This window comes from Pteronotus mesoamericanus, unplaced genomic scaffold (genome assembly GCF_021234165.1).
Source record: "Pteronotus mesoamericanus isolate MK-2021 breed Mesoamerican mustached bat unplaced genomic scaffold, CSHL_Meso_final contig_182, whole genome shotgun sequence".
NCBI lineage: Eukaryota > Metazoa > Chordata > Mammalia > Chiroptera > Mormoopidae > Pteronotus > Pteronotus mesoamericanus.
In genome coordinates, this window is record NW_026555078.1 from 23233467 (window position 1) to 23260098 (window position 26632).

Below are 26632 nucleotides of genomic sequence, written 5' to 3' on the forward strand. Positions count from 1 at the left end.
ATCCAGAGCCCTTACCTCCAACTGTCTGCTCATCAAAGTCTCACACACCAAGTCAATATTCCCCTTGACCTAAATCAGCCCAGAGCCAGGTACCAGACCACCGGGACCAGCTCTGATGCCCCAAGGCCTGCCAAAACTATTAAAACTAGCCAAATCTAAATTGTTTACCCTGACCTGCCTTTCCTGTGGAAATCTTAGTAAGGGCTCTGGCTTTCCCCTTGCTCCCTCTGCCTCTTGACCAAATTTGGTGCTTCCTGATGTGGCTCTACATGGTATGGGTGTGTCCCCATCTCCCGGGAAACTTAAATAATAAAAAAACTTCTTTCAATGGCAATGGCCTCTCCATGTCATCAGTCACCTCCATAAATTAAAATCCTACTGGTACAAATGACAAGAGCAATTACACGTATTCTAAATTTAGGAAGGGGAAAAAAAGGTCTTTTTTTAAAAAAAAAATTTTGGGCATCACATCTTTGGTCTGAACTCCTTTAATATTTCTTTTTTTAAAAAAAGATTTTATTTATTTATTTTTAGACATAAAGACAGGGAGAGAAACATCAATGTGTGGTTGCCTCTTGCGCGCCACCGCCCTGGGGACCTGGCCTGCAACCAGGCATGTGCCCTGACTGGGAATCGAACCTACAACTCTTTGGTTCGCAGGCTGGTGCTCAATCCACTGAGCCATACCAGCCATGGCACCATTTCTTATAATGCAAGTCCTATTTGGTAAAAAATCCTCTTAGTTTCTATTAACCTGAAAAAGTCTTTGAAGGTATTTGATCTTCACTGTTGAATATTTTTAGATACAGAATTCTAGTGTGACGGGGTTTTTTTCTGAGTGCTCTAAAGGTGTATTGTCATTCAATGGTCTGACCTCCATTATTTCCAATACACATGCCGCAGTAATTTGTCCTACTCTTCCTTTATAAATAACGTGTCATTATTCCTTGGGTATTTTCAAGATTTTCTTTTTATCTGCTTTTCAAGTCTGCTGTGCCTAGATACAATCTTACTAGTATTCTTGCAATTTGCTGAACTTCTCCAATTTATAAATTTATATTTTTTCAGCAAATATGGGAAACTTTTGGCCACGGTTTCTTCAAATATATTTTCTGCCCTCTCTCTTTTTCTCTTGCAACAGAGCTTTTGATATTTGACAGGTTTTCTTTCCCCCTTCTGTTTTTCAGATTAGTTCTTTTTAGAATGAACTATCTTCAACTTCCACTGAGCCTTCTGTCATCTTTAATCTACTAGCCATCCAGGGAATTTTTTAGATATTACACTTTTGATTTGTAGAATTTACACTTCATATTAGCCAAAAGGCCGAGAAGCGATTTGTAGAATTTGTATCTTTTTTGTGAGTTTCTAATTTTTCTACAGAGATTTAATTTTGTTCATTGCAAGCATACTTTCTTAATATTCTTGAGCAGTTATAATATCTGCTTTAAAATCCTTACCTGCTAATTAAAATATAAGGGTCATCTTTAGTGTCCACTGATTGCCCTTTCTTTTCCGTATGGCTCAGTTTCTTCAAACGTTTGGCAAATTTAGACCATATCCTGAACATTGTGAATGACACATCACAGACCATGAATTCCTTTATTGTTTCCCTTAAGGATACTGATTTTGTTGTAGTAGGTACTTAATTTGTCTAAATTCAAAACTATAAGCTCTGTCTTCCCAGGTGGAAAGCAACTGAAATCTGTTTAGAATTTTACCCTGTTGGGTTGCTTGCAGTCCAACCTGTGTATTGGTATTTCAGAGGTCAGCCAGAGATTTGAGCAGGATTATACATAAATTATTTTTTTGTAAGATTTAATTTATTTTTAGAGAGAGGGGAAGGAAGGGAGAAACAGAAGAAGGGAAACATTGATGTCAGAGAGAAACACTGATTGGTTGCCTCCCGTATGTGACCAGACCAAGGACCAAACCCACCCAGGCATGTGTCCTGACGGAATCAAATGGCGACCTTTCGGTTTGTGGGATGATGCCCGACCAACTAAGCCACACCAGTCAGGGCTTTATATATAAATTTAGGGGTTCTCCCTGTGTCTCTCCTTTCTATGATCGCTGTAATTTCTTTCTAACTGCTGTGGTTGCCCAGAACAGTCACCTCTGGTTCTCAAGCCATGAAGACTGCAGGTTTCCACTAGAATTTTAGCTGTCCTGCTTGAAGCTATCTGTAACATGCATTCAGGCAAAAAGCTGCAAAACTTATCTAGTACAACAATTCCTTTCTTCCTTCAGTTTCAGCCTGCTTTTGACTGTTCTCTTTTTTTAAAATGTTTAATCAGGGTTTATAGCTATTATTTTTAAAAGTTTAGCCAGTGGACCTAATCTAGTAACAGAAATGAATCCTCTACATAGGATCTTCTGCACTTTGCCTCTTTAATCTTATTCTGCTCATTTTCCCACATCAGAATATTCAGATCTCATTTTATATATAATTGCATTGCATGGATGTGTCATGATTTATTTTACCATGATTTTGATTATCTCCTATTTTTAATTAATAGTGCACAATGTAGCTATGGAAATTATTTTTACATGTAAATTATTATATATGCAAGATAACATTTTTCTGATTGCACATAGAGATTTGATTCCTTCTCATTATATACAAGAAAAGAAATACAAGACAAGACACCAATCTAGGTTGTTCTGGGGCAGTGATATGAAGCCTTATTAAGCTGGAGGAATATAATAGTCCCCTCTTATCCACAGGGGATACATATCAAGACCCCCAGTGGATGCCCGAAACTGCAGATAGTATCAAACCCTATATATGCTATTTCCCCCCTACACAAACATACCTTTTCATTTAAAGATGCACTTAATGGCTTTTCTTTGGCATATCCCAATTGCCAGCATCACTACTTTGCACCTTGGGGCCATTAAGTAAAATATGGGTTACTTGAACACAAACACTGCAATTGACTTTGACAGTCAATCTGGTAACTGAGATGACTACTCCGTAACTAATGGGCAAGTAGTAGAGACAGCACGGGTATTCTGGACGAAGGGATGATTCATGTACCGGGCAGGATGGCTAAAGATGTCACCATGCTACTCAGAATGGCGTGCAATGTAAAACTTATAAATTGTTATTTACCATGGCCTAAAAATATTAAATGGAAAATTCCTCTGGGAATTTAGGTTACTTGATCCATAAAAATGAATCTCGGGATGTACTAATTAAATCATTAACTTAAGAGATCTTGCTTAGGTGGCTGATTGGCATCCTTCTCTAATAACTTTGTATATAAAAGAATGTATAAAAGGAGGCATTTTGGTTCTTTACTGCAGTAGGCAATTTACAAAAATACATTTTATAATAAACCATTTTAAGTCTGACGTTTATACAGGATGGGGCAAAAGCACAGGTAGAGTTGTTCATATAGAAAATAATACAATAATAAATAATAATACAAGGATAAACTCTGTTTCACATACAACTGTAAACCTACTTTTGCACCCACCTTGTACTTTAGATATTTTTTATCACTTACCTTTTTCTTTGTCCACTCTAATGACAACCACACATTCATTCCTGCCAATTCGGATGAGTTTGTTTATGGAACGAATACGCCTTCTGGACAACTCACTAAGAAGAATCATGCCTTCAATATTGTTGTATTCCAGCAGGCTGACATAAGCCCCCATTTCAGCAATGGATCTTACATTCACCATCACTACATCTTCCACCTCAGGAAATTTGTGTTGATAAAATCTACAACTTAGACCCGGCATTCTGCAATTTAAACAAAAGAACCAAGTAAGTGCTCAGTTAAGGTGAAAATAAAGAAATGTCCGTTTCCCACATTTTGCCACTGCAAAAAGTTTTTAGTCCTTTCATCCCTTTAAACTTCTTAAATGTTATCAGAAAACAGATGATGTCTAAGAACCAAGCTTTAATTCTCATTTTGTCCACATATTTATTAGTCTTGGGTGATTCTCTGCCATCAGTTTCAGAGGAATCATACAAAAATAATGACAATCTATAAACTCTGAGGTCTAAGGATTCAAGGTACATACACCTCAAGAGTAAAATACCATTTTAATATTACCAGTTCATCAAATGGCCCTGACTGGTGGGGCTCAGTGGAATCCCGCAAAATGGGGGGTGACTGGTTCAATTCCCGGGTCTGGGCACATCCTGGGTTGCAGGTGAGATTCATAGTTGGGGGCACACAAGAGGTAACCTATTGATATTTCTCTCTCACATCGATGTTGCTCTCCCTTTTTCTCCCTCCCTTCCCCTCTCTCTAAAAATAAATGAAATCTTAAAAAAATATATAAATGATGGGAAGCATCACTATTATTATAAGTCTATCAGCAAATTCTGAAGTTATTCTTCCTCCAAATCAGCTAAGACTGCATATGCTACTACTCATTACATAAAAAGGGAAGAATCTTACTAAACTGAAACCTGAATCCTAACCACATATCAAATAATATGTCCTATACTTTTATAGACAAAATTACAACATCACATGCCAGGACAAAAAGGAAGTTTATAATCACAAAAGATATTTAATTTAACTAACATGTATCCTCCTCTCTAAATTTTTTCCTCTTAAAACAAACTTTAAGTCACAATTACCATGATTTCTAGCTTCTACTTTTTCCAGCACTCCCAGATACTCTTCTGTTGAATAGGTATACCAAATCTTGAGAATAGCTTTATAGATCTCAATTACTATAAAGTTCAAGTTTCTTTTAACTTCTAAGTATTACATGTATTTAAACTATTCCCTTTGATCCACCCAGCCTACTTTGAGCATGATTCCTTTTATGACCCACAAGCCTAAAATCATACCAGGAGTAGCAATATATTTTTACATGGAACTAATCACAGTTGAGGATTTTCATACTTTTCTGTTAACCTTAACCAGTTTACTCTTGTCAAAGTTCAGAAGACAAGCAGTAATAGGACCAAAGTGAAAAATTTGTTAAAATCACTTATTTTTTTTATTATTTGGTAAATAAGGCTGCCATTACGTGATCTTAAAGACAGAGCATTCGTACCCAGCTCGTAGAACACCAGAGTTCTGCTGCTGTGCAGTTTGAGAATTGTTCACTGCACCTACATGTGTCTTCCCAGTGGCTTCCCATTGATTGAAATTCATCTTTCCATTACCTACAGGGTCCTATTCGATCTGGCCATAGTCTCGCTCCCTGAGGTACCACTTTCTCCCTAGTTCACCCCATTTTATAGATGAAAAAACTGAGGCACAGGCCAAGCAACTTGTTCTGTCGTATACTACTAACAAGTAATAGTGTCAGAATGTGAACCTATGAAGTTTGGATCCACAGTCCATGCTTATTCATCAGGCAATATTTTCTTTCAACATTAATAAATGTATTACACTTAGAAACATTTTAAACAAAGAGCAACATTAATATGGTTATTCAGTGCTGAAGCATTTACTACAGATTAACGAGTACTTTCAGTACTAACCTATCTTGTTTAACAACAAACAACAAAAAAGTAGCACACTGATAATAGAGATGTACTTCTCTTGTAGCTTGACAAAACAGGGATTCAGCAAATAAAGGGAAGCAGACATTCAATGGCCAGAATTACCCACCAAGAAAACAGCTGACTTGGTCACTTCATTGTTAAGTGGGGGTGGGGGGGTGGTGTGTGGGGCACGGGGGGCGGGCAACTGTTGCCAAGTATCTGTATATAAATTACTAAAACTTGAGAACTAAAAATGTTTTGAAACAGGTATCAAAATAAAAGATGTCATGAAAATCTATTAAATAGTTTTAAGAACTTTTTAACACATGCTAACATTTACTTATCAAGTTTCTTCAAACAGTAAAGCTGATAATTTTCGGGAAACAAGGCTTAATTTGATGGTTAAAGAACATAGGCAATAATGCAAACGAATCCTGAAGGGAGATATAAATGCTATAGCTTTAGGAGGTTCAAGTCTCTTTGCAACATACAGGATAAAGGAATACTGCTAATGGTAAATATGTTATTCACAGTAAAGATAGAAAGTAACTGGTACAAAACGAGTGCATTTCACAAAGAACCTGCATACTGGTTCACAGATTTTGCACATATCTCCATATTTATGCTCATAATTACACTAACTTTTAAAAAAATCAGCCGGGAAAATAGAAGTCACAAGCTACATATCTATCAGCCCTTTATTCAGGGGTCCCCAACCCCAAGGCCGCAAACTGGTGCTGGCCTGTGGCCTGCTAAGAACTGGGCTGCACAGCAAGAGGTGAGCAGGAGAGCAAGTGAAGTGGCATCTGTATTTACCATCGCTCCCCACGCTGGCACTGCCGCCTGAGCTCTGCCTCCTTGAGTCAGCCCCCACTCCACCCCCGTCAGTGGAAAAATGGTGCCATAAAGTTCATATAATTTTCAAAGTACTTTGACTTACTTTATTTGGCCCTCAAATAAGTTCTCAAGTCAGGCAAATAGTACTGGGAACTTCAGCAACAGCTGTTAGATGTACCAGTCCTTACCATCTTACTAGCTTTGGTTGCTTGGGAAACATATTCGCATTGAACTGTAGTTTCTACTCTGAGCCACGCACCTCACAGATTTGTGGAGAGTATCAAATGAGATAAAATACATGTAAAAACATTTAAAAAATGTGATTTGTTATACAAGAATTTGTAAATAATTATAAAAAGGCAAAGAAAATATTATTTGTTTTGTAATTTAATTTGTTAAACAATTACTTTTGCAGTACCTACTATGTCATGAGCACTACCGTTAAAACAGTTCAGACTCTTACCTAAAGAACTGAAGTTTGGAGTGGAAAACAAAGTAATAAGCAAATAATTGCAATATAAATTATTATGAAATGATCACACTGGAGTAGTCAGTTAACAGGGAACCAAGGAACAGAAATATTGTGACTTTCTTAAGGACAAATGCTGAGGAAGTATTAGAACACAAGCTAAAACCAAGCCCATGACATTAAATCCGGAGTGTCTTTAACCCACAGAACCTCACTATGTCACAGCACTACAACACCATAAGTGTTCTTTAAAGAACAACCCTCTTTCAAAATATATTAACTGAACTTCAAGCTAATTTCCAATACCCTGCACTGTTGGTGATTTTTGTCTGGTCAACTCGTAGGCAGGACTTCTTTCTTAAATCAGTGCATGGCCAAGTCACCATAATGGATACAAGAAGTCTCCATTCCTTTTCAAAGTGAAATGTATTATGTGTTAGAAACAACTCTTGTGGTTATTTTAATTAGCCTCTCACACACGCTCTCTAAATGCTAGTTTTTAGTATATAAATGCTACAGAAAATAAAGCTTTAAATTATCTCACTGTAGTTGAAAAGGGATACACCAATATCTACCAACATCACCGCGCACTTCTGAGGTCTTTTGCAGTTATTTGGTATCAGATGAATCGAGAAGTGGTAGTACAGCTCTCTCACGAGAAGTAATTCTCGAAGTGTTCAAAGACACAGACTCCCAAGTTTTTTCCTTGAATAACAACTTCAAACGGGAGAAAAACCAAGACTTCTCTGCTACACGTTTTCTACAGGAAACAATGTTTCTTGTTTAATGAAAATTAAAGTATCTTAAGTTTGCAAGACAATAAAAGGAACCTCAGGCTGAATACTTATCTAACCCAAAAATTCCCTAATGTTTTAGTTTTACTTAATTGTAAGACCACAGCGCGTGATTCTGTAGTTCTGTTCTCATCGGTGCTGAAATACGGCCAAACGACAGGAAGCGTATTAAACTCAACAGCACGATTTAGTTCAAAGGGTGTCTGATTTTACAGAAACGCACATCTCGAGCGATAAGGTAGCCAGAGCTTCAATCTTTAAAAATAAACGATCAAATGAATAAACTACTCGTGGACCCTTTATTACCCAGTTCTCGTAAACACGGCGACCCATCCCACTAGTCCCTTGAGGTGTCGTCCTCTCTGGTTTCCAATGAGAGGTTATATTTTCTGAGGCCGAAAGCAAAAAGAAAAAAAAAAAAAAAAAAAAAGAGGCAGAATTCTCAAGCCCGGGAAAGAGCAAAGTGCTCAGCGTCCCCAGGCGGGGGTGTCACTGCGCTCTCCCAAGGCGCCCCACCTCAAGGCATCCTCACTTCTAAGTACTATATTGAAGAGGCTGCAGAGTCTCTTGGCCCACTTTCCTTCACGAGATCCCTCCGCTCGTACGAGGAACCTCTGCAACACCGAAAGACCGACGCGAAGCCCGCGGGTGGCGGCGGTGGTGTCCAGACACTTCCCGCGCCGGGACGCGACGCGCCGGGACCGGAGAGGTGTGAGCCCGGGCCTACCCTCTCTCGACCACCCACGTATTGGACACAACCAGAATGAGCTCTTTGAGAAACCGATCTAGAGGACTGGTCACCTGAGGTATATGTGTGAATCCCGCAGTGGGGTCCCGGCCGCGCTCTTTAATCGAAGAGATCACTAGCAATTCACTCGGAACAGCCGTCGATTCTCAGCGTGCGCTTCGCTCAACCCCACCGCGCATGCGAAACCACTTCGCAACACGCAAGCGCCAACAGAATAGAGGCCCTCCTCTTCGTCACTGACCATAGAGTCCAGGTCCTCCGAGAACAAGGAAGAGGTAGATGAGAGGACGACCTGAAAAGTACGCTTTCTCGTTCTCTGTAGTTTTCGATAAGCAACCTTCAAGGTGCAAGGAAAAGGTAAGGCTCTGATTCTTTGTCCCTGAAGTATAAATCCTCTCCCAAAGCCTCGGTTAATCCGGAGGTGGCGCTGTGACCAAAGGTGACACGGGGAGGAAGAGAAGCGGTGTACTCTTCTCTCCTGTTCTGTAGCGTCACGCTTGCAGAGCCTCGCGCAGCCGCCTGGAGCCGGAGCGGGAGGGGCTAGGAAGCGAACCGGAAGTCAGGGGCCGTCTCGTGATGCGCGCGCCTTAGCATCCGGGCATCGCCTTTTTCGCGTCCTCCCCTTCCTCCCGCCCCTCTATACCCTACTTGCCAACAGGAAGCGGAAGTGAAAGATGCGTATCCTTGCGGCCTCTTAGCAACGCGAGGTGTGGGTCAAGTGATAACCAGCTGATTCCGGTAAAGGAAGGTACTGTGGCTGGGTCTGTTGCAGTCACGGTTGCCCCGCCGGGAGCCCGAGTCGAACACCCGTCGTCAAAATGTCGGGCAAAGACCGGATTGAAATCTTTCCCTCACGAATGTAAGTAAAAGAATGGGACAAGCAGCCCTCATTTAGGTTCAAGAACGCCTGGCGGGATTCTCGGTTCCTCCGTACCCTCGAGCGGCAGCGAGGTTCCTGATTTTCTGGGCGGATCTTGAGCTCTCCCAGTCTCTTCGCGAGTCTAGGGCGAGGCTTCTTGACGGCGCCTTCACACATTCTTCTGAGTGAAGCAGGCTTGTCAGAGCGATCCCATTCCATAGGAACAGGCGCCCGCCCTGCTGGCTTTTGTGGGGGGTCTGCTGACCTTACTCATCAACCGAGCCATTCATTCCACACTCGGTATTGACACGGGCACTGGATTTATATAACAAGGAGTCGTCGCCACTCGTGCCCTGACAGCGCTCAGCTTAGCGGAGAGATGGACATGCCAGTGAGTTTTGCTAAATGGATTGCGAAGGGACGTTTACTGCGGTGGGAAGCATATAGGACTTCAAAGTCAAAATGGAGTGTTGAATCGAAATGCCCTAGCGTGGATGTCAGATTCGATCTCAGATGCCCCAAAGTCCTTTTCTAGGTTGTCATGACGTGTCACGTGCGGTGGGAAGATAGCCCTGAGTTTCTGATGCAGCATTTGTGTACATATCTGTCGCATTGGACTGCGAGCTTTCTCCCGGGTGAGAGAGTGTCTCGATTATTAATCCGCAGCTGGTTCACGAAACATGTTCCTTGAATGAACCCATGGCCGGGGCCTGCACAGTCGTGGGCTGCCTTTTGGATTTGGCCTGATTCCTTTGCAGGAGAAATAGCATGCCGTCCCAGGTGTTTGGCCGGCCTGTAAAGAAAATTGTGAGGTTTTTCTCAAATGTATTTTAACAATGTGTGGAAAGTCAAGATTGTTCGTGTTTGCTCTCTCCTCTTTTTTTTCCTCCCCCTTTCTTTTTTCAGTGAGGAGCAGAAGACTACTTTTGGCTCTGACATTTAGATCTTTTTCATTGTGGTCCTCTCTCTTCGGAAGTATTCTGTTGTTTTCCTTTATCCTGACGTTTTTCTCAGAGAATTAGGACTTTAAAAATAAAAGAGGTATTTTCAAACTCCAAACCTAGATTTCTGTCTCTGCCTGGGTGGCTACAGCTGTTAATGAAATGAAAGAGTTACTGGCTTTTTGTTTATTCTTTTACTTTCACCTACTGACTTTCTAATAGCTGTTTGTACTAGGTAGGAATCAAATCAGGTGTGGAGAAAGGCAGTGCCTGAGAAATAGATAAGGATCAGGACTACGCTGGGGTAGTGAGAGCTGCAGACTTTTCAGCACTTAGTGGCTGGCTTTGTCCAAATCTCTGCACTGAGGAACAGCCAAACTCTATCTGGCATAGCTTCTAGACTTGTTCTTAGTATGACACCAGCCCCCATTAAAATGTCTGCCCGAGAAAGCTCAGTGCTGCCAGGAGAATTTACTGTTTGTTCTACCCAACACCCGATGCTGGATCCCTGACCTTCCTTCTTAAGGCATTTTTTTACTGAAAAGGCCTTACACTTATGAATCCTTCTTTTTCCCATTGAGATGTATATGTCTCCCCTACAAATTACAGATATTTTTTCTCAAGGACCTGAACATTTTTTTTTTTTTAGATTTATTTTATTTTAGAGAGAGAGGGGAAAGGAGAGAGAAGGAAAAGAAGAGAAACAGCAATGTGTGGTTGCCTCTTGTGTGCCCCACACTGGGAACCTGGCCTGCAACCCAGGTTTATGCCCTGACCAGAAATCAAACCCATGACCCTTTGGTTTGCAGTCCAGCACTCAATCCACTGAGCCACACCAGCCAGGGCTGAACACCATTTCTTTGAAATGTAATCATCAGGAAAGACTAGGCCTCTGTGAGTATAGAATCCTAACTTCCATAATTGCATCTAGCAGACGCAGCTGGCCCGATCGCATTTCTGCTGACCAGCTCTCTGTAATTTATCACTTCCGTGACTCTACTTGAGTCCCCTCTTCCTTTTCTCCTTCATTCTTCCTTTAAAATGTCCAGTCACCTCTGCACAAATCAGAGTGGAGCTCAGCTCTGTCTCCTACTGTCACTAAATAAAACCTGTTTTCACCACTTCAACTTTTGTTCTACTTTAAGGCTAAGAGGTGAAAACAGACTTCCCTGGGCTTAAACAAGAAGAATGATAGGTTTGTGAAGGTGGAAATTACTATTTGAGAGCATTCAGCTTGCTGTTTAAGTGGAAAATAGGGTGCAGGAAATAATACTTCTCTAAATATTTTCCCCAAGGCTTAGGGCAGGTACTTTGTCATGTAGTCAGATGCCTTTGATTCATCTGGAAACAAAGTTATCACCCTCGCTGAAGGTCAGACACTTATAAGAAGGGCTGAACAGCTCTGAAACTTGTAAAAAAAGTTTTTTAAGAGCTAGGCTAAAAAATACACTAGTGACTTCTGTTTCAAACAGCTCCTGCTTATAGTATTAGCCTGTAAAGTGGGGCTGACACCCACTTAGACACCAGAGAGAGAAAAACAAGTTTAAGGTGGAATCGAAAGAGGCATGAAAGATTTGCAGTCAACAGAAGTCAGTCAAATCCAGGTTATACCTGCAAGAGCTGTAAGCCCTTGGGCAAGTCACTCTTTGGGTCAAGAATAAAAATTTGTCTATTTTATAGAGGTGCCATTACTTAGGCACCATGAAATTAAAATCAGCATGGTAAAGTCATTGTTATCAACCAGTTTGCTGTTTTACTATGAATTTGTTGGAATCTGTAGTAAGATTTGACTTAAACTTGATCCAACTCTTTGAGCCCAAATTCTGGTGGTTAGTGTCAACAATACACTATGTTTAAATGTACACATTGGGGTGGCTAGCTCCTGCTCAGGCAGGAAACTGAACCAGCTTCACTTGGTTGGACCTCCAGTCCAAGTGCAGAGAGAGAACTGTTCATCTAATGCTATTTATAATCAGTAGGGGAGGAAGTGTCCCATGTAATTGGGGTACAGTGGACCGACCTAGGTTTGAGCCTTAGTTTGAGCCTTGGGCAAGTCACTGGAGTCAGAAATCTGGTTCAAGACCTGTTCTGCCTTTTCTTCACTGAGTGGCTATGGGAAAGTTGTTTAATTTTTCTGAACTTTATTTTCTTAACTTTCAGGATAATGTCTAAAGTTCCTTCCAGCTCTAGAATTGTCTCCGTAACCTTTGCCCTATGGTAAAAGATTTCAATATAATCTAAAAATTTAGCCAGAAGGTCCATTAATACTATTTTGCAGTTCGTTATAACACCATTCATATGAAATTATATCCCCTTAAACAAACCTCTTTATGTATCTAACTTAGATAATCTATTGTTGAATCTTATTACCCACTTTTTTCCATTAAATTTCATCTGGCATATGGTAGTAAGAACAGAAATGTTAATTTCTGCTGTTGGTTTCTTGACTTTGTAATTGACGTTTCTGTTGGGAAAAGATTGAAATAGGAGGTAAGGAGGCCTCAGCAACTTGTCACTTCTCAGGAGTCTTATGTCATTTTTAAGTTACCCAAAGTCATTTGTTACCTAATTTGTTACATTTATTTGTTATGTAAGGTAATTTACAATTAATTAAATGATTGGTTGTAGGGTTTTGATTGATGTCAAAACAGTTTGATGCCACACTTTTAATAGAAAAAAAGTAATAAATGGTTGTGGAATAAAATAAAATACAAAAATGTAGTAGTAAAAAGTAAATCTGTTTTTTCAGTGAGTCGCATTTCTCAAAGGAAACTTACCAATTTCTTTGAATCCTCTCTAGTCTATTCTCTGTATCTATATAAACATATTTATCCCACTTTGCTTTGTATAGCTACAACAATATAATGTAGAGGGCACATGTAGACCTACCTTCATCTTTTTTTTCCTTAATGTCTGCGTGTCATTCCATTATATAATGAACTGTAATTTATGAAACATTTAACTTGTTTCCACCCATTTGCTATTACACATAATGCTGGAATACTCATCCTTAACCTTGTACATATATTTTGTATACAAGTGGGAGTAAATCTGTAGGATAAATTCCTCAAAGTGAAGTTGTTGGTCTTGAAGGTAAGTGCATTTCAAATTTTGGTATAAATTAGTGGGCAGATTAAAAAAAAAAAAATCCTTAATACACTTCTAATGGAAACAGATGTAGTTTTAATTTACAAATCAAGTAAGTATTTAAACTCTGCCAGCATCACAAAATAGCACTCCTGATAAATTTTATTATGACTTAATAAATATTCTAGATATTAAAACATTGTTTTGGTTTTAAATAAATGAACTTCTCACTTATGGGACACCTGAGGGTGGAAATCTTCAGTATTGGGAAACCAATTAAACCTGTCAGCTACAAATGCTATATATTATTCTGATGACACCAAAGAATAAAGCATAATTTTAACAGTGTATTGGGGAGGTATTTTTATTTCTTTTAAACAATGGGAATGTCTTTAACTTTGTTTATGTAGGGCACAGACTATCATGAAGGCTCGATTAAAAGGAGCACAGACTGGTCGAAACCTCCTGAAGAAAAAATCTGATGCCTTAACTCTTCGATTTCGACAGATCCTAAAGAAGATCATAGAGGTAGAATGCACTTTGCTTGGAACAGTATTTATTTTAGGAATATGTAAGGAAAATCCAGCATGACCATTGACATTCTAATTTTTCTTTGTTATTTTAATTAATTTTTTCTTTCAAAAGTAAAAATACCATTATAAAGTAATGCATTTTACGTAGTTCATTTAATAAAATCCAAACTCCTTACTCTTGCCCACTAGCTCCACTTGATCTAATTTGGCCCCTGCCTGCCTCTCTGACCGTATTTGCCACATTCTTCCTAATATCCTTCTCCAGGGCCTTTGCACCAGCACTTTCTTTTGCCTGAAGTGCTCTTTCCCCAAAACTTCTGTAACTGGCTCCTCTGGTCATTATGGTCTCTTCAGAGAGGCCAACCCTGATCACCCAATCTGAAGTGACCGCCATATTTACTTCTGTCACGTTTCCTTATTTTATTTTTATCGTAGCATGTCCTGCAGCATATTTTCTTGCTTGAATGTTTACCCCCACTAGAGAAGGTAAGGTCCATGAGAGGGGACTTCCTCTTTTCAGCAAAGTATTTTCAGTGCCTAGAACACTGCTGGCACATAATACATTTTAACTCAATGCTTTTTGGATAAATGATGTGTAAATACAGAAGTATATAAAAAAAGTGAAGGTTCTTTCCTATATGCCCCACTCCCCAACTATCCTTTCAGTTCCCAAAGGAGTTCTTTGGGACATTTTGGCTTGTATCTTTTCCATATTCCCATATTCATATTCTCTCCCCCCCATCTCCCTCTTCCTTTCCCTCCTCCCCCTCTTCCCACTCCCCCCTTCCCTTGCTTAATCTCTCGATCTCTTTGGTAGCACGTAGCAAAAGTATTGCTTTTGTAAAGCATGTACCAAGTATATCATGTGTGGCTGTATGTCCAGGACATACAGATTTTTTAGTAACAAACATGCAGCTATTTTATACCTCTGTCTATGGCTGTGTCTGTGTATCTATATCTGTAACATTTTCTGCCCCATTCCCCCTTTCTTCCCTCCATGGCAGAATATGGACAGCTTTCCATGTCAATACATACAGATCAGTTTCATTCTTTGTAATAGCTGCATGGTTCTCCATTGAATGGATGATGGAATTTAACATTTTTCTATTGATGGGTGTGTAGTGTTACCATTTTGTGGGGGAGGGTACACTTAAACTCTTACGTGTATGTCTCCTAGCATTTCTTTGTAAAAGAATCTTAGAATCTCAAGAATCATTTAAATGATTGATAGATAACTGCCAAATTGCCCTCCAAATTGTTACACCAATTTACATCCTATCAATTGATTAGTGAGAGGACCTAGTTTCTTAATTTAATTGGGCATTATTTGCCAATCTCTTGGGCTAAAGTTGCTGTCTTATTTTAATGTGTATTACTTTTGATTATTGGGTTGACTATTTTTTCATGTTTACTGGTAATTTGATTTTCTTCGTAAATTTCTTAATTTTTTTTTTTTTTGTAGAAGTTCTAATATATATTCAAGTTAGGATATAAAATGCTAAAAATATTTTCTTAAGTCTAACTTTCTTAAAAATATTTTATTTTGACTGAATTCCTTAGTCTTTTCCTTTATATAGCTTCTGGGTAACATATTTAGAAAGCCCTAAAAAGATTAGGAAAATATTTTATATTTTATTTTATAGTTGTTTTTTTTTTAAAAAAAAACAAACCTTTATCTTTAATAATTTCTGGATTTGGAGGGGATTGATATGAGAAGATAGGGATTTAGATGTATCATTTTATAAATGGATCACCAGTTGAATGGTCTCTTTACACAACTATATAGTGTAGTTCTGGGGCTGTTTTGAACTCTATTCTGTTTCATTGACTTACCTGTCCCTGTACCAGATTTATTTTTTTACCGTAGTTTTACATTTTTAATACTTGGTAAGGTAACTCTCTACCCACCTGTCCTAGTTATTCTCTTTCAAAAAAAATTGGATATTCTCAAACATTAAATATTCCAGATTTATTTCATAATCACTATGCCATTAGGATTTTGACTGCACTGCAGTGTATTTAGGAGATTAATTTGAGCAAATTGTCATGGACCCATCCAGAAACAACATAGTCCTGCAGTAAAGATTCAATTTTCTGTTTCTTAATGTCTTTATTTTGATGTTTTGAGGATAAAACTCATGGTTTTGCACCACTGTTAGAGACCATAACCAAAGCTGTTCAGGCAAAATTGGAAAGTTTTATCATTATCAAATCAATGTTCACACGTACATCTGACACAAAATACTGAAGATTATTAAGGGAACATGATTATATGATTTTTCCATGAAAAAACCTGTTTGAATTGGCTATTGGTTTATGCTTTTCCAGACTAAAATGTTGATGGGTGAAGTGATGAGAGAAGCTGCCTTTTCTCTTGCTGAGGCCAAGTTCACGGCAGGAGATTTCAGGTAAGAAGACTAAGGGGGGTGTTTTGAAAAATTATAGTTCTTTGATGTTTATAATTTCATTTAGAAGTCATTTTAAGTTAAAAAAATAAACATTCATGACAGTTGATATACTAGTAATAATAAGGAAGGACACTTTTAACCTATCATCTTAACACCATGGTCTTTGTTGCCGCCCACATGTATCTGTTACACAGTTTCAGGCACAGGATACCTAATATTTTACAGTCCATTTTCATTTAACATTGTATCATATACATTTTCCTTGTTTTCACTTAACTGCATAATCTTTTCTCTCGATGTATCATAATTCATTAAGTTTTTGTCCTAGTGGTGGAACTTTGGGTTGATTTTCAGTGTTCTAGAATATTAGGTAAGTGCCATGAACATCTTCATGCATAAATATTTTTGTCTATGGAATTATTTCCTTAGGATAAATTTTTGAGGATGGAATTGGCTGTTTAAGGGGCATGAATTTTACGGTTTTTATTATGTCATATATGCTTTACAAAGCATACAAAGTGGTTTAGCTATTGCTTTACAGTAATTTTGCCAATTTTTAAAACTTTTTAAAAAGATTTTGTTTATTTAATTTTTAGAGAGAGGGGAAGGCAGGGAGAAAGAGGAGGAGAGAAACGTCGATGTGTGAGAGAAACAGCAATCGGTTGCCTCTCACACACCCCTAGGCAGGGGCCTGGCCCGCAACCCAGGCAGGTGCCCTTGACTGGGAATTAAATCAGTGACTTCTCGGTTCACAGGCCGGCACTCAATCCACTCCCACACCAACCAGGGCAGGGGTTTTGCCAATTTACATGTTATGTGATTCCCCAAGTAAGCCTGTGAAGTAGACCAGGTAAGCAGTTATTCTCAGTTTGAGTTCAGTGCTTTCTTGAGTCAAATGGCTATTTAGGGGCAGAGGTGGAAGTTACTTTCAGGGGTTTTGATTTTAGTCTTATTTACCCAATGGCACAATTCCTTTATTCTTAGTTTTTATTATCTATCTAGGAGCATTACGTGCTGGGCAGGTCTCACAGCCTGCGAGGCATGAGGCCCGTGGAGTAGCAGACTGCGTTTGCCAGTGTTGGTGGGAATAACAACTTGCATTGACTTTTCCAGCAGGGAGGGCATCAGTAGTGTGTAAGTGCTATGTGAATGTTTTAGGGTGGTTATGGGGAAAATACTATTTAATGATGAGTCAGACAAAGCCAGGTGGAATTTAGATAAGTTCTAGGATAAAGGGCTTCTACTCCTGCTTAGCCACATTTAGAAAGTTTAAACAACAAACCCAAAAGGAAGGAAAGTTTTTTCTAAATTACATAAGCAGAATGAAAATCCCACATATCTGACTGAAAACTCAAGCAATCCACATACTTTAAAATAATTCTTTATTGTTTTCTTCGGGCTAATTTTTTTAATATTGTTCATTCTTTGCTCTCTGCAGCCCTCCTCTGGAAGCAGTGATTTTTCTCTTTTTCTGGAAAAAGACAATTATCAAAACACACTTAATTGTGAGATCTCACTCTTGTTGAAATTAAGCAGTGGGTCCTGGTAGGTTTATTTCTCACTCTAAAAACTTAACCACGGCCCTTTCCCCTTGCAGCACCACCGTCATCCAGAACGTGAATAAAGCCCAAGTGAAGATTCGCGCAAAGAAAGATAACGTAGCAGGTAACTTTTCAACCCTTTAGAGCCCTTGGGGGAGAAAAGGTGACATTTTAAAATTAACCTGTTTATACAGCAAGATCTTGACATCCCCATTAATCTTTTCTACTCAGAACAAGTTGATTGGCTTTACATGTTAACCCACTGTAACTGGTGATTGCGGGGGGCGGGGGGGGGGTTGGGTAGGGGAAACAGGGAGTTGTTCAATGGGTATAAAGTTAGGGTAATAGAAGAACACATTGTAGAGATATGTTGTACTGTATAGTGCCAATAGAATAATACGGTGTTGTGCACTCAAAAACTTGTAGGAGGGGTAATCTAGTGCTGAGAGTTCTTAACACACACATACACAGGAAAAGGGACACGCAAAATTTTAGGAGATGATAGATACATTTATTACCATGGGTATACCATGTATACATTAAATACGTGCAGTTTTTTGGGGGTATATTAAATATACCTCAAAGCTGAAAGGAAAAAAACCCACTATAACAACCATCTCCTTTATTACTCAGGCTAATTTAATTTTTGAATAGGATTGAACACTTAAGAAGGCAGGTTCCTAAATTTATCCTTGAACCCAGTTATAATTCCAGACAGCCTGTTGACTTTTTTTGTGTTTAACAGGTGTTACTTTGCCAGTATTTGAACACTATCATGAAGGAACTGACAGTAAGTGTGTGTCTCTGGGTTCTCCTGATTCCTTTTTAAATGAATTTTGTTCTGGAAAATGGTGCCAGATTGAGTTGGGTGGTTCCAGTGTTAGAGCCTAACATTTAAAAAAAATACAAGCTCATGATCCTTCTTTGCGTATGAATCCAGGGATTAGACTTCAGTTTTCTTTCTGCATAAACAACACCCATAATGCATCGTTTATAATTTCCAGTTCGGGTTTCTTTAAAGTAGAATAAGATCTTGGACACGGACGTAATCTGAATGCTGAATCACCCTAGATTTTACCAGTCTGCTCGTCATTTCTTTAGTAATTACCTGACCCTTTCCTAATTTGACAGCATTTTTGGAGTGGCACAACATCTTTATCGAGTCTGTCCAAAGCAGTAAGGTTTTTCGTTTTTTATAGAAGCAACAGTATTCTTCCTGTGGCACTCATGCTTCATTGGTTCACATACAGTATTTTGTATGGCTTGAATAAAGAAGAGCATTCTGGAGAGTCTGCTGTTGACAGGGAGTGTCACTGTGCTGGGCATCAGGCAGCATGGCCTCCAAAGGGAACGGGCCCATTGGTTAACCCTGCAATCCAGGGAAGCGAGGGCGGGGTAACAAGTTCTGCTGTAGTTTGAATAGGATCCTGGTGGAAGACCGTTCAGCATCATGCCCTGAAATGTTTGGGGAGTAAGATGGGCACTTCATGTTTGCATTTAACAGAGATGGTGAATTTGTTTTTACATTTTGACATTGTCCTGATTTATCTCTTGGGGACTTTCAGGGGGAAGATGATGATTCTACAATTACAAATGTTGTCTGACTGGTTCTTTCAGGTTATGAACTGACCGGTTTAGCCCGAGGAGGGGAACAGTTGGCTAAATTAAAGAGGAATTATGCCAAAGCAGTGGAACTACTGGTGGAACTAGCCTCGCTGCAGGTAGGCAGGGAATTGCTGGAGAACGCCTGTTATTGGATTTTTAATATTTGAGTGTGGAAATTGAGATCTTGACTCAGCGCCTACTGCACTCAGTACTTTGAGCTGTTTCCATGACCCTCTGTGAAACAAGCCGAAGATGTTTTGATTTCTGAAATAAATTGGTGGCTTTTGCAAAAAGTCCCCAATTTTTGTTATTAATAAATGAGCAATGATGTAGTTTCACTCTGCTAGATGAGGACAGCAACAGTCAGTGCTAGATTTAGATGGAAATGTAACATGGTTTACACATGAAAGCTGGTTTTTTCCCTTTGTGGCTAGTTAATGTATATCTAGGTCATTCGTGCATGATTCTCTTCTCTTGCCATTTTTATAACTTCAGGTAAGTCTGAAATAAATTACAATAGCATGAAGATAGTGTTAGCCCTATGAAAATCTCACAAGCATCTTTTTTTAATGTGTTGAAAAGGAGTAGTCTTGGTTTCCAGGTGTTCTCTACAAGTGTTGTCTGAGGGGAGCCAGGTGAGCAGGGCATGATTAGGAAGATTTGTACTTACATTACTTATCCTCTTATTTCAGACTTCCTTTGTTACTTTGGATGAAGCCATTAAGATAACCAACAGGCGTGTAAATGCCATTGAACATGGTGAGTGCAAGCTGCTGTGAAGCTCTTTGTTCATCCACTGTCCCTGCCTCCACTTTTGTAACACAACTGCTAGGATCAGGCACTGACCACCAGGTGGGTAAGGCATTGCCCACAGCGGGTAGTACAGCATTGCTGAATGCAGCAGTTATTAAGGCCTTCGATAGAAGGAGGTGTATGATTTGGGGGGTGGGGAGTTAGATGAGAGTGAGGAGTTCAAAATGATGGAATATTTTACTCATTTCCAGTTACACATGAAAAAAGGGTTAGAAACTATGTCTCAGGAGCACTAGTGTTTTCTTTAGTTCTTTCCAGTGATTGAGTGAACGATGCATCTTTTTGAACACATTACATACTTAACTTGAAATCCTTCTCCCTTTGGCCTATATCCTGTAGAAAGTGTCCTCCTTGATTCCTGAAAATAAGTTTTCCCATTTGATGCATTATTTTTCGTCTATTTCATGATTTTAAAACTATGCTTAGTATTGATATACTACTTTTTAAGACACTCAGTTTTCATTAAAGGAACATTTTTTCCATTTCAAGGTAAGAAAGGAATAAAATTTGAATAGCAAAGAAATTATTTTGCTCGGGCTCTATTAGTATTAAAGAGGAAGTTATCTCATTTTTTAAAAACTTAAAACACACTTCCTAACTGCTTGCTAGTGCCAGCCCTTGCATGTAGAATTGCAAGGAAAACAAAATGGATAAGGTAATTGTTCTGACTCTAGAGCAGTTCACATTCTAGAATGAGAATAGGCAAATTCTAGGTAAAATAGAACCTTATGACTGACACGAATCTCAACTCACTGTCTTCTGTGCCTCCATGCTCCACTGTTTGACAGTGGATTACTGCATATTTAAAATAACACTTGTAGTTCAATGTTATATACTCTCATAAATTCAGAGTCATATATATTGTGGTCTAATATTCATCTACAGAAAAGACAAAGTATTTAAAACAATTACTCTAGGATGGTTGGATTATACTTTGTTTTTATGTTTGTTTTCTAAATTTTCTGCATTAAATGTACGTTGGTTTTATAAATAGAAAAAAATAAGTAACTGGTATACAAATGAGCATTGGCAATTTGAAAAAAGGAGGTTTAAAGTTCTCACATGTATATGTATTTTTTTAACCCTAGTCATCATTCCCCGGATTGAACGTACCCTCGCTTATATCATCACAGAGCTGGATGAGAGAGAGCGAGAAGAGTTCTATAGGTTTGTTGAAATCGGCAGCTACTGCTCATTTTGTTTTCCTTATTCCAAAGTCTGTTTTCTGAAATTCTTGTTGGCTCTTGTTCCTTAGAATCAGCACAGCTTGTGTTTTATTCTATAAGAAGAAATAATATTGCCGACAGCTGTGAAGACAGATGTATGCTTAGTTTTGCACATACCTAAAGCATGGCATCTCCAAAAATTTTGGTCAGGCTATTAGTACTTATTTTAAAAAATGAAACATTTAGATTGGGTGTCTCCCACATAAAAAAAAGCTGAAATTAGTCACTCAGAATGCATTGTATGTTAAGTATGTTCCAGAAGGGGACATTACATAACAGTGTTAATCATATCACTAGAGAATTGGTACAGGGCTTAGAAATGATGCATGTACATCCTTGGTTATGAACATTTAGAGCTAGTAAGGACAGTAAGTACTAAATAGGTGGCGTGCAGGGTCACTGTGCCAAGTTCACAGAAATGGGAGACAGGTGAAGGCAGGCGTAGTCAGGGCAGACACGGCCATCTTGAACTTTGAGTAGTGTATGATTTATAATCTTAATTATCAAAGGTTAATGTCTGTCCTTAAGTGATGTTCAGGGTTGTGGTGATCCAAATGGAATGTTCCAAAATTTTATAAATATCTGAATGCTCAAAATCTGTCCCATCATCAGGGAATGGATTTCGAAGTTTATTAACCTTGGGATAGAAGATTTTAAAATCAGTTATTAGCTTAAAATATGCGTATTCGACCTCAAATCTTTTTAAGTGGGCTGTAAATTACTGAAATCGAAATTAAAATTTTGTTGTAATTTATTATCCTTCTTACAAAACTAGAAGCAAATCTACTTCAGTACTGAAACAGCATCCAGAAAATTCCTTTATTTTACAGATTAAAGAAAATACAGGAGAAGAAAAAGATTCTCAAGGAAAAGTCTGAGAGGGACTTGGAGCAACGGAGGGCAGCTGGAGAGGTGATGGAGCCTGCTAATCTTCTGGCTGAAGAGAAGGATGAGGATCTTCTGTTTGAATAACCTTTCCTGCTCCGGTTCTGGCAGAAATCCTAACGTGGCACCAAATTAGTTCATGGTGTGTAGGGTTGGTTTGTGTAACTTTTTTTTTGGCCTAATAATTTCACTGGTTGTAAAATTTCCCTGGATGTCCATTTATGGGATTACCTTTGCAGAATCCTAATTTAGCAACCATTTATCATCAAGGATGTGATTTGGATAACCTGCCCAGGAACTTGTACGGAGTTTATTCTGCAGAAGTGTCACCCTACTCCATCTGCATCTGTGTTACAAGTGATCGGCTTACCAAGCACATTAGGAAATTCCCCTTAGGAGCCAGCAGTGGTCTCAGGCCAGCTACTGCTGGAGCTCCCTTTGCCCCTCCCCACTCACACACCTTGGTGCTGTTGTCTGTGACCGCTGCAGCCATCCTTGTGTTACTGTGGTACTACTCTCCTCAAGCTTTATGAAAGCCCTCACTCATTTTCCTTTGCATGACAGGTCTCTGTTCTCTCTATCATGGAGCAGTTTTGCCAATTTGAATGTAACTATGGTATAAACAGTAACATCATTTAAAACGAGTTGTTCCTTTTTTTTAAAAAAAAGACAACAGCTAAGGAAACAGAACCTGTATCTGTGCCTATAGAGGGCATTCCTCCATAGTGAGTAATACGTCAACTATTTGGTTTTTCACCCAGAAGTTCCAGTGGACTTAACTTCAGGCAAAAACATGAAGCCAGGATGGTCATTAGAAATGTTGAAACCCTGATGGCAGAGGATGTTAATACAGGAAGAGAGAGTACTCAGTGGCTTTCTTTATTTGAAATATAATTTTACTTTTTATTTTTACAATGCAGTGTGCAGTATGACATCTTGAAATAACAAGAGTGCAGATACAGGATGAGCATACAAAGGAGGATTAAAAATAAATGTCAGAAAGGTTACCTTATTAAGGCTAAATCCCTGGTTCGTATTTTCCACACACATTCATAAAATTACATTCAAATTATTCCTTATCAATACTTACTCCTTAGACCATGAAAAATGGGAAGAAATAATCCAGACATTAAGATTTTCATAGAAAGCAAATCTGGATTAGTCTAAATGCTATTCTCCTTTCCATTTGTTCTGAGTTAAAGTTTAGTAAAGGAAGATATTTCCTTATTTGAACTACCATGTGCACTGTAGTAGCTACGGGTATCATTCCTGTAAGTGGTTAAGACCTCCCTACATTAGGGTCTCCAGTCAGAACCAGAGGAAACAGACCTGGCCACAGCGGTTTGATGACTAGGTAGGTAACCTGCAAGGGCGTTCTCCGTTTTGTTTCAAGAAGTCAGCAACACTCTGTTCACTCTGTTCAGGGCCTGGGTGGGGTGTCAGCACACCCATGGCGCTGAGACTAACACTCCTATCCCTCTCCCTACACTACCACTGCCCTTGCTGATGAGGAAAGAAAGAATGTAAGACTTCACTGACCCCAAACACATCTCGTCACCTTAGACTTCTTAAAGTGTACGACGGCATGGCATGTGCCTTGGGAGGGGATTTGCTTGTGAAAGCCATGTCTGAGTCTTACGGCATATGGCCGAGTATGGATCTACCCGCAGGTTATTGAGGGGACAGCACGACAGCCACTACTGACACTCCTGGAAATCTCATTCTAACGCAATTCCGACTCCAAAAGTTGAGACCTTAGGTTTGAAAACAGCTGTCAGAACTCCACTGTCTACCACAGACTACCTTTCGTTCCTGAGGAGAAAGTAAACTGCAAGACTGAAAAGATGAAGTGCTTATATTCCTTGGTTTTCGATGCTGAATATTAGTGTGAGCTTTGCATTTCCTGCTATAAAGTACTTGGAGTGTCTCAGACCTGAAGAGACAGTATGTACAGCATTCCTTCCCTTAACCCAGGAATGTTACTTTCTTCCCAATAAACATTAAAGCATTTCCACATAAGACGCACTCTGCAGCCAACTTCAAGGCCATGCAAATTTGAACAGAAAAACGCAACTTACAAACTGTTTACATTTGTTCAAATAAAATTAAGTAGAAGAGAAAATAATCACATACACAACACTGAGACAAACCACTAATTAAAAACAACTGCTTACGTTAAGTTATGTGACAACTCAGTATTATTCCAGTGTTTCACTTTGAGAACAGGAAATGCTTAGCTAAAGTCACTATAAAAACAAAATGAAGATATTCACATTTGAGGTTGTCTGTCACATCACACCATCCCTAAAGGCTTGAAAAGACTACAAATTACCTTTCCATGCCAGTGTGAAAATCCCATTAGCTTAAACATTTTGGATTTAGCAAGCTCTTGCATTATGGTCACAAGGAACAGAACTTGTTAGGATAAAAACCTCTTTATATGTGCTTAACCACCCCGCTCCCCCATGTTCTTTCCTAAAATGTTCAAATGACTTTCAGGTTATCCTTTCCTTCTGGTCTCAAAGTCAACTGTTATAGTATTTCCCTCAGATATAATTTTAATACAATGCTGAACAAGTGTTATCAATGACCATTTGCCAATCTATTATATTAGTCTACAGTACAGCAGCTATATTCATCACAGAATTCCAGTTTATTAACTATATATAACACAGTCATCAAATTATACTGTGCCCCTAATATAAAAATGCAAAAACTGTCAAATGTTCTGTGCCCTCTCATGTATATAAAATAACTGCATCATGAGAAAGAAACTTAACAGTCTCCACAGTTTACATGAACATCTACCATTCATAAAAATGTAACATACATTCTATTGTACTATGCAGAGCATAGAAAGGAAGCAAGGTTATCTAACTAGCTGTGACAATTTAAGGACAAAATTCAGAAAATCATTAAAAAGACCAGGATGCTGTATATGCTTAAACTAGATCAGAATCTGTTGAATGTGCAGTAAAGTCTGATAGACAAAGTTTGAGCTAAAAACTGGTGCTTCTAAATGGAATGTTTTTAAAAGACATACAAATGAATTCAAGCCTAACAGAGTGGCTCCAGACCAAAGTGGCACCATAAAAATTTTTTAAAATCATTATAAACAATACTTAATGTATTTTTTGTTGTAAGTTACTAAAATCTGATGAGTATATTATACTTGCAGCACATGAGAAAAATCTAAGCGAAATATTTCTGACGACTAAACCAGTTTTCTAACCAAATAAAGTCTTGCCCAGTACACAGAAGCATGGTCCCTACCCCCCGCCCCAATTCCCATGAAGTCATTTAAGTTAACTGTTAAATAACATCAATATTTATAATTATGTGAGACATGGACTGTTGTGTATATACACACACTTCATCAAAATATGACTAGCCAGAAAAGATTTAGGTGAAAATAATAGGTTTTTACATAGACAAAATGGAACTGCTGTTGAAAGCATCCATTTGGAATCCCCGAATGAGGCAAGAACCTAAAGCCATAGAGAATAAAGACTGCTGTGCACAAATTACTTACGGGGATTTTCTCCCTAGTTTGAGATCTTAGAACAGGTCTACACTGCCTGCCACCTTACCCTTCGAGTCTTGCTGAAGTATCAGGTTTACCTTCGTACTGGCAGTTCGCCAGATCAAGTCCACACATGCCACAGAAAGGGCTTCCTTCACCTCAGCCAGGTGGATGGCACCCACTGAGGTTCAGTATCAAGTTTGTTAATTAACCTAAGCAATTCCTGATAGGCTTTATCAAGGTCTGAATTCACAATTGCCGTGTCAAAGTAGTGACCATTGTTCTGCTCCATCTCTCTAGTTTTCTCAATGATTTCTCTCAGCTCTTCTGGCTGTAAAGAGGAGATAAAAACTGTGAGGTTAACTCCATTCCTTACCAAAGTACATGTGTCAGATATGGTCAAAGAACAAGAAATAACCTTACACTGCTTTCCTTCTCTTGAAACACTCGGCCTCAGGAGCCCCTTCCTCACCCTGTCACAGCCGCGGCGGCCCTTTGCTTTGGCGCCCTCAGGACCCATATTGTGAATCACCTGGGACTCAGTATAACCCATTTATACTGTGATTTAAGCTTTTAGGTTTTCCACATAATTCTGTCTTGTCTTATCCACAGGACTCAATGCTTCAAGGGTATAGACTTTGAGTTCCCCACAGACACTCATTTTTTAAATATTTTAGGGCATCATAACCTCTTCCTAAAAAGAGTATTTTCTGTATCACAGAGAGAACCTTTCCGGTTGGAGCAAGGGTGCAGGACCCAAAGCACCATCTATTTGAGCTCCCTGTTCTTTATATTTATTGCAGAGTTAGGCAGGGCAAACCTCATTGGGATAGCAAAGGATCAATAGAATGGGTATCTTTTTAATGAAAACATTGCTTGTCAACATGATTTAATAATCA

At 38.9% G+C, this 26632-nt stretch overlaps 3 protein-coding genes across 12 annotated transcripts in view; 1 reads left to right on the top strand and 2 right to left on the bottom strand.

Annotated features, from left to right (window-relative positions):
* Positions 1-8610, bottom strand: part of EIF2S1 (eukaryotic translation initiation factor 2 subunit alpha) — a 21198-nt gene extending 12588 nt beyond the window's left edge. The window contains exons 1-2 of one of the 2 annotated variants that reach the window (XM_054567412.1): positions 8554-8610; positions 3510-3751 (exon numbers count right to left, since the gene is read on the bottom strand). In XM_054567412.1, the coding sequence (XP_054423387.1) occupies positions 3510-3750 (241 nt within the window). In that variant the 5' untranslated portion in view covers position 3751; positions 8554-8610. The other variant, XM_054567411.1, reaches the window with a different exon arrangement.
* Positions 8568-23085, top strand: ATP6V1D (ATPase H+ transporting V1 subunit D). Of its 2 annotated transcripts, XM_054567415.1 has the most exons (10): positions 8568-8669; positions 8971-9171; positions 13610-13727; positions 16061-16140; positions 17738-17805; positions 18427-18471; positions 19299-19402; positions 19979-20045; positions 21188-21266; positions 22156-23085. In XM_054567415.1, the coding sequence occupies exons 2-10, from the start codon at positions 9131-9133 to the stop codon at positions 22295-22297; spliced, it is 744 nt and encodes a 247-aa protein (XP_054423390.1). In that variant the 5' UTR covers positions 8568-8669; positions 8971-9130; the 3' UTR covers positions 22298-23085. The 2 variants fall into 2 exon arrangements, with proteins under 2 accessions (XP_054423390.1, XP_054423388.1); XM_054567413.1 differs by lacking the exon at positions 8568-8669 and having other exon boundaries at positions 8892-9171.
* Positions 23085-26632, bottom strand: part of PALS1 (protein associated with LIN7 1, MAGUK p55 family member) — a 73712-nt gene continuing 70164 nt past the window's right edge. For all 8 annotated transcript variants that reach the window (XM_054567410.1, XM_054567408.1, XM_054567405.1 and 5 more), the window contains one exon: positions 23085-26064. In XM_054567410.1, the coding sequence (XP_054423385.1) occupies positions 25888-26064 (177 nt within the window). In that variant the 3' untranslated portion in view covers positions 23085-25887. The remainder of the gene's footprint in view (positions 26065-26632) is intronic.

Coding starts and splice junctions, on each gene's coding strand:
- ATP6V1D (XM_054567415.1), top strand. CDS start 9,131: ATGTCGGGCAAAGACCGGATTGAAATCTTTCCCTCACGAAT. Junction 13,728..16,060: donor TCCTAAAGAAGATCATAGAG/GTAGAATGCACT, acceptor ATGCTTTTCCAG/ACTAAAATGTTGATGGGTGA. Junction 21,267..22,155: donor GAGCGAGAAGAGTTCTATAG/GTTTGTTGAAAT, acceptor TTTATTTTACAG/ATTAAAGAAAATACAGGAGA.